This window comes from Lactuca sativa, chromosome 5 (genome assembly GCF_002870075.4).
Source record: "Lactuca sativa cultivar Salinas chromosome 5, Lsat_Salinas_v11, whole genome shotgun sequence".
In the NCBI taxonomy this organism is placed as follows: Eukaryota; Viridiplantae; Streptophyta; class Magnoliopsida; order Asterales; family Asteraceae; genus Lactuca; species Lactuca sativa.
In genome coordinates, this window is record NC_056627.2 from 367,220,454 (window position 1) to 367,231,519 (window position 11,066).

Consider the following 11,066-nt stretch of genomic DNA (forward strand, 5'->3'; position numbering starts at 1 on the left):
ATACCAAAATGGAAATTTTTGGTTAAAAATACTTTTACCACTAAAACTTGTGCAAACTTTAAGACATAATAAAATTCATGGATTTATATGAGATTTTGATGGAACTAGTGAAAATATTTGAGTCACAACAAGAAGAGAACATTTTGTTTGTAAAGATCCCCATAAAATTTTGGGTATGTCAAAACAACCTACAAGACATGGCTATTTATCTAAAAGTAAATGTTGCTAGTAAAACAATCATGTTATGTTTATACCATTTCAAGGGTTTTAAACTTGGAACATTATGTCCTATTTCTAACCTTTTGCAAGTTGACAAACTATTAGTGATTATTTGTAATTTTCAATATAAATGATTTTATCAAGACGATTTACAAAACAGAGTTTTTATGACGGAAATATTTGCGTGTCATAAAGCTACAGTCATAATTTTACACAAGGAAAACATTATTTGCATTATTCAACAAAGGGAGAAAAAGTCGTGTACATTCCATTAAGGCTCTTGTGAGACTAGTTTTTATTTTCGTTGTACCTATCTAGGTACATTGTAAGTCCTGTGTTTATAACCATAGTCCCCTGGAGGGGGAGCAGGATAAGTGTGTATAGATCTATACGAGGTTGACACCCCACACATGTTATGTTCGCTACAGCTAGACCGGCCAGTCTAAGGTGACAAATATCTGGACCGTATCTGACGCCTGAAAAACGTCAGAGCAGGCGTTCTCGTCATATCTGTATGGTTATAACGACTCACATAGAGTAGGGTCCTGGTGACATTGGAATTATGTTGATTATACACCCCATTAATTTTATAAAATACAGAACTATGTTTCGCATATTTTATAAACTACTTTCACAATTTCGGTCTTAGGGTTTTTGAAAACCACAACATCTTTGTATACAGAAAATATAAGATTTTCTGGGAACACTTTCTTTTCGAAAACAAACAAGGGAAAACCAAGGAACATGCACGCAACTATACACGATTTTACAAAGAATACTCACTCTGCTAGTTTTACAAGAATCTAGAACTATGTTCATATATTTTGTAAATCTGATTTCACCACTACGGTTTTAGGGTTTGAGAACCACAACATCTTTGTATACAGAAAAAATAGGATTTTCTGGGAACACCCTCTTTTCAGTAACAAACAAAGGAATTGGTAATAAGGTTCGGTTACCGGTTATCCATTTTTATGAAAACCGGTCCCGGTTCTAAAAACCGGAACCGGTTTGACATTTTTTTTTGCTTTTTGAAATATGCATAACTCACTCATATGAAGTCGGAATTATTTGATTTTTTTCCAACATGTAATTTGGACTTTGTAGTTCATTCTTTACTGTACAAACATATGTTTTGGTTAGATATTGAATCAGACACATGCCCGAAATAAAGAATACCGATGTTGCGTTTTTTCTATTTCAACATTTTTTTGTTTTTTTGAATCTATCATATTTTTTAAATGAGTTTAACTCATTCATATGACATCGGAATTACTTAATTTTTTTCCACCATGTAATTTAGTGTTTGTAGTTCATTTTAGACTATAAAAACACATATTTTGGTTAGATAATGAATCAGTTATAAACGTCGGAAGACAACATATCAATGCTGCGTATTTTCTGTTTCAGCATTTGTTTTTTGAAATCTGCCCCGCTTTTAAAATACGCATAACTCACTCATATGAAATCGAAATTACTTGATTCTTTTTTCATCATGCAATTAAGTGTTTGTACTTCAATTTAGAATGTAAAAATTCATAATTTGGTTAAATATTGAATCATTTACAAGCTCCAGAAGATAACATATCATCTATAATATTTTGAACCGGTTCTATTTTGAAAAATAACCGAAAAACCGGGACGAGGAACCGGCGGTCCGGTTCCCGGTTCTTATAATATACGAAAACCGGTTCCGGTTCCGAATCGGTACGGTTCTAAAGCTCATCCCTACATGCAATTATACATGATTTTGGAACGAGACTCATAAACTACTTTTATAGAAAGTTTTGGATTTTCTAGTGTTTTACAACGAACTATGAACAAAGTTATTACAACATTTTACCTACAAAAATGTTTATGAACTCACCAACTTTTTAGTTGACGCTTTTCAAAACGACTTGTATTCTCAGGGATCTAGTAGACAGGTATTCACCACGATCGAGGCCTGACGTCGCTGCATTATGTTATTTCTACTTTTGTTATTCGTGTTTAACTTTCGAACAATTGTATTATAAACAATGTAATACACCAAATCTAAATGTATGAATGTTTGTGTTGCTACGTTTCATTTATATACAATTGTTATGATACTGTACAATAACGTTTTCCGCCCCGGGACGTTTCCGTTGTTCCGGTTCAGGGGTGTGATATACTGGTAGTAACTGTCGGAGGTCAGTTGGTTGCCAAAGGTCAATTGGGTGCCGGTTGGGTGGTCGGTGATGAATTAGTGGTACAAGATCTTGAACGATGAAGGATAAGGGTGGATAAGAATAGTGAGTCCCAATAAACAAATAAATAAAAGATTTAAGTAAATAATAAAAAAAACAAATATATTAAATAATATTAATTGAGGGCAATATAGCCTTTTTATGTCTATGAAGGACCCAACGTACAACAAAAATACATTTGAAGAATCGTAGATTAAAAAAAAATATGGACCAAACGCATAAATTATCCCCAAACCACCGAGATCATTTGTGTAATTTACTCTAATATTTTAAATAATTATGTAGCTATAAATTGTTTAGTGTACAAGTTTGAATACCTTTAAATATATCTTAAATAAACTTTGATAATATATGTGTGAAATTTAAGCAAATTGTATTTTAAAATTATACTTTTCACATTAAAAATTTAGTATGTAATGTCGATCGATTCTAATAAATGAAGTTTTTTTTACCACATGTCACTCTCATTCAATATGCCAAATATTATTTTGTGGTTATTTTGAATTAATTGTTTTTCCGCATGTCATTTCATGAGTTTTTCCATTTTAATAAATTTCATATAATACTTTAATGCATGGTTGTCAAAATCATGATCCTGGTCGTAGGATCGTACGATCGTACGATCCTAGGTATTAAAAACAATCTGGATCGTAAAAGGATCGTATTTGAGGTAGGATCGTATGTAGGATCGTAAGATCGTAGGATCGAGATCCGATCTGATCCTACCTTCCCTTGATTTTTTTTTTTTTTTTGCAAGTGAAATTTTTTTACCACTTTATGTCTTTTACCTTTTACCAATTTACCTTTTATCATTTTTTATTGTAACTTATGACTAATATTTTGAAGTTTTTATAACTTTTGAACAAAATATTAAATGTTTGAAATATTTTTCATAATTAAATATTATAAGTTAAAATTATATTTTATTTTATAGGATCTTAGGATCTCGATCCCGATCTTGCAAACCTAAAAATGATTCTAGGTAGGATCTCAATCTTAACAATCTTGCTTTAATGTAATAATTATACTAAATGTAATACTAATTGAATATTAATTTCATTAATGGAGTTACCTTCTTATTTCAAAATTCCTAAATTAAAGCTAATTAGTTTATTTTATTTATTTATTTAAACTAGTTTATAACCCGTGGGAACCACGGTTATAAAATTAATCAAACTTTTATAATAAAAACTCAAAATTATTAATAAGTTATTTTAAATAAATTATTAATTTAAAAGATATTTTTATTAGTTATGTGAAATTATAATCATTGATTCAAATAAATATATAAAATTAATTTTTAATATACATTAGATATTTTTTATTTGTGAATTAATGAAAACAATAATTTAAAATTTAAAATTTAAAAATCACATTAATGAGAAGCTCTAATAAATTTAAAATGGAAAACTAATAGATTGACAAGTGGCAACACATTAATTAAAATGTCTAATATGATGACACATGGCAAAAGAGCTACTCTTTTATTAGTATAAGGATTTAAAAGATAAAAAAAAATCAATTTTAATGATTCATTATTTTTTTCTTATATATATATATATATATATATATATATATATATATATATATATATATATATATATATATATATATATATATATATATATATATATATATATATATATATATATATATATATATATATATATATATATATATTAACTCATGTAGTACATGAACTTACACCTAGTATTTATTAGACTAAATGATAGATGCAATATTGCAATCATTTGATCAGTAAAGCAAGTTCATCAAATGAGAAGTTATGGGTTCAAGTCTTACTAGGAGATAGACGGTGTTTATGATTAAATTAAGAGTATGATAGTTTGTAGTTAAAAAAAAAAAAAAAACTACAAGTCCATCAGACATCACTCGCCCCCAAATGGACCACAATGCCCAAAAATGGTGCCTACCATAACCAAACATTAATTTTTGTGTTCTTAAAGCGACATTAAATCTTATAATGATTCGTATGTTTTTTTTATCATAAATCATAAACATATAACATATCAAAATAAACATTAAGAAAATTTGACATAAACATATTTTAGCACTTTGACATTGTTGGATGTTCTTTGTACTATTTTAGACTGTTTGAAATAATGTTTAATTTGTATATCAGTATATATGCTCAAACTAAGTAGCCAAGTATGAATAATTTCTTTTTTTATTATACGATGAAGCATTAATTTTCTGTTTGTTTGTATTTAAATTATTTCGTTATTCTTTAAAAACAATTCAATAAATTTACTTACATATATTATCTGTTATTATTTAGTTTTATTTGGAAAAAATATATATATGCGTAGGCATTGCTTTTTTGCCTTTTGTATGCCAACTTAAATTTGGGCATTGGCATTAGACAAACACGTTTATTGCAACCCCAGAGGCCCAGACGACTAAATTCATATAGTAACTCGAATGCATGTTTAAGATGGTGCAAATAGAGTTGACTAAATGAATAAAATCTAAACAAATTAAGGGGTCGTTTGATAATTGCTAACTGAGTTAGAACTGACTGAGTTAGAAGCTGACTGGGTTAGAATTTCTGACCGGATTAACTTCTGATTGAAACTTGATGTTTGATTTTGCATCTGACTGACTATGTAAAATGACTATATTACCTCAAACCACAAAAGTTGTTTAATCACAATATATTATTAGCTAACTCCATTTATGCTATAATCTCAAGAACATGAAGATTAAAAGTAAAAAATATACACACAAATGATAAAAATTAAATGCAATCAACATTTAGATTCCATAAGAGATAAATAATCTTCTTTTCAAAATTGATAATTTTTATTGAAAGGTTTTCGGTTTCTTCTTTTGTTTTTAAAATACAATTAAACCCATTCTTAATGTCAACCAATAACTTCCCTTTAATGAAAAAATGTATTTTGCTCTTGAGACTTCACCACAAATACCTGCCAAGTTTTGTTTTGTCATTCCATCATATCACCATTAGTTTTGTTCCAATTTAAAGTCTCCAGTCATCAAGGAATTGTTCCAACATCCTTATAATATTCAAAATGGATATTTCATATGGAAACTAATATACAAGTTCTTCTTGGGCTTTTGCTAATTTTACAGGAAACAATATCATTGAAGAGCAAAATAGACAACCCATTTCCCACTAATTACTTACAAACGCAGATACAAACCCCAATGGTAACAATTTCATAGCTTTAAAATAACAGTCTTTCAAATTTGGGTCATGTAGAAGATAAAAGAAATTCGAGGATCAGAAGCGGCACTGTAGCAATCACAGAGAAGAAGAAATTCAAGGACCAGAAGCGGAACTATAGCAACCGCAGAGAAGAAGAAGGGAAGGGCACACATACCTGTGTCTTCATAAGCCATATGCTTTACCTCAATTTCATGAGGAAGATGACCGGTTTGGCGGATGGAGAAGCATGAATTTCATGATTTTTTTTGAAGTATTGTTATAGAGGAAGAGGATTGGTGATGGTGGAAGGAGCTAATCGACTCAATTGATGGAGATATAGAATATGCGTAAAGGGGGGAAGTGCGTCCATTTTTCTGGTCAACATCTTTTTCTAGTGGACTCAATTTCATGAGGAAGATGACCGATGGTAATGGACCAAATCAGGTGGTCGGCAATGCTGAAGACTGAAGGTGATCGAGAGAGTTGTGATTGAGAGGATGGAGTGAAGTCCGTTAAAAGAGAAGGAGAAGGGCCTAATTGGGAAAATGAGTTTCTCTTTCCGGTCAGCTTCGTTTTTTAGGTGGACCGAGTCGGATGAAAACAGCTGACCGAGACATCTTAGGTGCCTGACTCAATACAAATCAAACACACCGACTTGGACCGGGCCAGCTAAAATGTCTGACTAGACCCAGTCAGAAGCAAATCAAACAGCCCCTAAGTCTAACGATTTATCGACTAAATATCTATATAATATATAACATATCAGAAATTTCAAGTCTTCAACGAGTTTACTCAACATATTAATGCATCAATGAGTAGGTATAGAATACATTATCGGTAATTCCCAATTTCATTTAAAAATAGCTTATGTATATCTTTATATCATATATAATAAAAAGAAAAAATATAGGAAGATAAATAGAAAGAAAATATGAGGATATTTAATTTCTGATTAGTATAAATTATTTTGTCTTTACTTTTGAAACGATTGCCTTTTTTTAGATATTATTTTGCTTAATTTCGTAATGCATATGATATTATTCCGAGAACATTTACGTGAAAAAACAGCTGAAATAAGAATATTTCAATAAAATTTAATTTTTAACAGTTTATTTATTAACGTCATAAATGAGCATTTAATTTGTCATTTTTGCAAAAAAGATATCGTCGACAGCAGGGTTCGAACCTGCGCGGGCGAAGCCCAACAGATTTCAAGTCTGTCTCCTTAACCACTCGGACATATCGACATCTTGTTTATACCTTTCTTCCACCGCTTACTAAAAAGATTTTAATTAAAAAAACACTATTATTTGTCATAATAGAATCAATAAGTTAGCTAAAACTTTAGCATTAGTTTTTTAAAAACACAACTCTATATTTTACCAAACACTAACAATCTAAAATAGCTCAAAAAAACTCCAACTTCAATGATTCACAAACACAAAAACTGAACACTGAACTAACCAGTCGATGATCGGACATTTGCATTTCTGCTCAATTATATTTATAGCAAAAAAGTTGTTTTATGCCTATTTGAGTCGATTTAGTACACAAAAACTTTGACTTTTCAAGTCAAAATAACTACTTTTCAGACAATTTTTTAGTATGAATCTGGTTCCAACAACTTTAGCTTTGTAATATTTGTTATAAGCTCAACTTGTTTATAATAATTCATAGTATCTAAAGGTTCAAGCATCAAAAAGATTCAATTAACTAATAATGTTGATTATGCTAGTGCCAGAGTTCCAACCCTTCATCTACTATAATTTGATCACGGGGTTTAACGCATCAAATCTCATCGGTTGTGACTATCTACTTGTGCAATATACAAAGTCAGACGTTGACTTTTGAGATGAAAAACAGAGTTTTAATCAGAATTTGTATGAAGTGTTGTAACAAGTTGTATAATTTGTTAAGACTTCACAACATTTTAACACTACTTTACATCAAACTGTTAAGCTGATTTTTGACCTTAAAAGTCAAAGAGAGTAAGTCCTATCTTTGTATGCTTCAGACTTTTGAAATCAATCAAACAATCATCTTCACTTTCAGACGCTGTATCAACTTCATCTTCACTAAAATCATTATACTTTTCACCATTTCTTCATCACCATTGATGCCCAAAATGCCTACATATTAGCTACAACCACCAACAAATCATAACTTTTCACCATTTTTGGCCTTCACAAGTAATAAAGATTAGTCAAAACTCAAAACATACCTCACTCAGAGCGCTTTCCTCTTCGATGGGTTTTCATTGTTTCAAAAGAAAAAAAACTGGTTGTAGATTCTGCGAGCACTAGAAACGTCCAGTGTTTATATATATTATGGGAGACCCTTAATAGACAATATAAGGAGGGCCCACTATTTGTTCCAATGCATCTTAGAACGCTCATTCTTAATCTAATGTGTATAAGTAAACACACTATACATGCACAACTTGGCCATATATTATTATACATAGAATTTTCAAAAAGACCATAGCAAGTAGCCCTGAATCTTTGGAAACTTTGATCATCCACAGTTTTTAAAAAGGATATTTTTCTCTTTTATGACGGATTGTAAAGATGGTATAAGAGATACTAATTGACTTTTTAAACCATCAATCCATCATGCATGACTTTTAAAAGTAGGATTGTTTCACCAGAATATCTAGACAAGTATTGCAAAAATCCAATCAATCAGAGTAAAACACAAACACATTTGATAAAGACATAATCAGTGTAAATATTGCTGGAATCTATGAAAATATTGCAAACCACCTCGACAGTAAAGATTTTTAATGACCCCACTTGATAAACAAGGCAAAAAAGAAAAAGGCCAAAATGCGTACAACACATAATCTATTATCATAGCAATCTCAAGTCAATTGGGTTTTTATAAAGCAAATCAAATTGCTTAGCTTCATTCATGCAACCCTTTGCTGCTCTCTTTGTTATTTCCATTGAGCAGTATTTGTCATTGAATAAACACCAACAAAGAAATTATATGGTAACAAAATCATTATATTAAAGTAAGTTATAAATTACTAACAATCATAAAGATTCATCAATAGTCATCCAACTAGAATTTGATACACGAATTAAGCAATGACCCATCAATCTCCTCAAACATAAAGCCATTCACAATATTCCTTAAGTTGATTCACTAGTAGCTGTTGTTATGCATTCCATTTCCATCCTCAGTTAAGCTAATTTCGTCTGTGGATTCAAGATCCCAAATTAAAGAAATGGATTGAAGCTGTCATGTCTAATTTGATCTTTAGCACATATATTATGGAGATTTAAAATTCATAACTTTATAGTTTATATAGAATTACATCACTCATACATCCCATCATCCATTCAAAATTGCTATAGAATCAAATGTTATGCTCAATTGATAAAACAATTACCTCTTGATTGATTAAGATTTAAGCCTCGGAAGAAACTTTTGAACTCCTAAAATCTTTTTTAAGATCAGCAACCCTCTTCATGCAAGCCGCCTTTGATCTTCCAGGGACAGCAGCTGTGATCTTCTCCCACCTCAAGGCTGAATCTTTAGGGAAAGCTTTTAAAGCATTGAGCAGAGCTATGTCCTCGGCGGAGCTCCAACTTCCACCATTACTGACCTGCTCCCTTTCATTCTCGATAACCTCATCAACCCTCTTGTCCACTGCCTTCCTATCTTTCAAAAACTTTGAAAAAGAATCTGAGTCGCCGATTTTCCTTTCGCCCATCGATTTCGCCATCTTCACCACACTCTCCACCTTATGGCGCCCAGAAAACACCTCCGCCACCGCTTCCCACCGCCCTGGCATCCCTACAGGATTCTTCACCATCTGCTTCTTCAACAACTCCAGATCTCCTTCACTCCATTCTTTATCTTCCACCACAATAACATTGGAATCGCTCTTGTTGCTGGGCTTTGGAGTTTCGTTCACGACGACAGCAGGGACCGATATGAAATCTTGATCGGGTTTTTTTGTCTTGAATCTTGATCTTTTTAATGGTTCGGGTTCTGGGGTTTGTCGAGGACTTTGGGGTTGGATGGCCGGACCAAGACCGACCCGGATGTCGCCAGCGGTCAGGGAGGGAGGAGCAAAGGGGCCTACGAGGAGAGATAATGAGAACCAGATGAAGATGGATTGCAGAGGATCAGATTGGAAGTAGAAAAGGGAGAGGGTTAAGAGGAGGGCAGAGAGGGAAAGAGAGACAAAGAGAGCAGGCTTGTGGAGATCATCAAGCTTTTCGGATTTGGGGGTAGTTTTTGGGGTAGATCGGGATTGAAGGACGAATCTGGGTCTGCTTTCTTCGTCAAAGAACTCCATGGGAGCTTCTACAGAAAGCAGATCTGGATCGTGGTTTCTACAAGGAGGTAGATTCTGAATTTTGCATTATAATTAAGGTTTTTTCAATAAAAAACTTACATTTTGATAAAAACTCAATTTGTATTTATTACTGTTATTTCAGGACCTTTTAGTTACCACATTTTTTCCATAAAAACCCCTACATTTTACATCTTTTTTACTTTTAGATCTAACAAATTTTTATTCAAAATAAACTCAATTTTTTCTTATTTCTTAATATTTCATTAATTAAATCGGTTACCAATATGTAACTCTATATCACCCTAACTCATGAGCGCCATAAGCATCGATCATCTAAAATATTAGTTTATGCTAAAACCCCATGTCATGTTCTTCTTTTTGTGATCATATTGGTTTCTTAAATTCGGTTCTTTTTCAAGCTAGAAACATAAACTTAATAAAAAATAAAAATAGTAAAATGAAATAGTGGTGTTATGAGATCTTACATTCATATAATGTCGTAAAGATGTGATTTCCATCCATCTAGTGTTAAAGAGATGTGATTTTATGCTGGATATTACAAAAAATAATAATAATAATAAAAACTAATGATTGAGATCATTTATGCGTATAGTACCAAATAAATTTAGTACTTATTGTAAAACATTAATAAATACTTGAGACAAATGGCTTAATAGTAAAAAAAATACCAACTTACTTGCAAATATGTCTCAATGTTAAAATAAGCATATCAATTAACCCTTCTAAAACAACATTTGAAAACATACTTAATTTTTTGAAAAAGGTATTATGAGTTCTGAATGACGTCAAATACATACTTGTTGGATGATTAGTGATTCTTGTTGTTATTGTCGCTTCATTACTCTTTCATTTTGGGTAATTAACTTCTATCTTGTTTCATATAATCTCATAGACATTGTGACAGCTTACAAATTTTTTATGAGCACCAAGTGTTCGATGAAATGCCTCAATGAAAAAACCTCTACAAATAAATCAAGAATGAGGTGGTGTATTTATTGTTGCGATCTGTAGGTGCTTGTTGATGGTTTTTTGTTGAAACAACATCATTTTGATGTCTCTATTTAATTTGCCTCTGTTTTTCTTACTGGACTTCATTTCC

General features: G+C 31.4%; 1 protein-coding gene and 1 non-coding gene across 4 annotated transcripts; both read right to left on the reverse strand.

Annotated features, from left to right (window-relative positions):
• Positions 1 to 6,802: 6,802 nt before the first annotated feature.
• TRNAS-UGA (transfer RNA serine (anticodon UGA)) lies at positions 6,803 to 6,884 on the reverse strand. The gene has a single exon. It is a non-coding gene; the product is annotated as a tRNA-Ser (tRNA).
• A 606-nt stretch (positions 6,885 to 7,490) lies between these two features.
• Positions 7,491 to 10,027, reverse strand: LOC111917619 (transcription factor MAMYB). 3 transcript variants are annotated; one of them, XR_002858953.3, is made up of 3 exons: positions 9,032 to 10,027; positions 7,859 to 7,927; positions 7,491 to 7,777 (listed from the first exon to the last, which is right to left on the reverse strand). XR_002858953.3 is itself a non-coding variant. In XM_023913282.3 (2 exons), the coding sequence occupies exon 1, from the start codon at positions 9,944 to 9,946 to the stop codon at positions 9,050 to 9,052; it is 897 nt and encodes a 298-aa protein (XP_023769050.1). In that variant the 5' UTR covers positions 9,947 to 10,027; the 3' UTR covers positions 8,622 to 8,837; positions 9,032 to 9,049. The 3 variants fall into 3 exon arrangements, 1 of the variants encoding a protein (XP_023769050.1); XR_002858952.3 differs by having other exon boundaries at positions 7,859 to 7,936; XM_023913282.3 differs by lacking the exons at positions 7,491 to 7,777; positions 7,859 to 7,927 and adding an exon at positions 8,622 to 8,837.
• Positions 10,028 to 11,066: the final 1,039 nt, after the last annotated feature.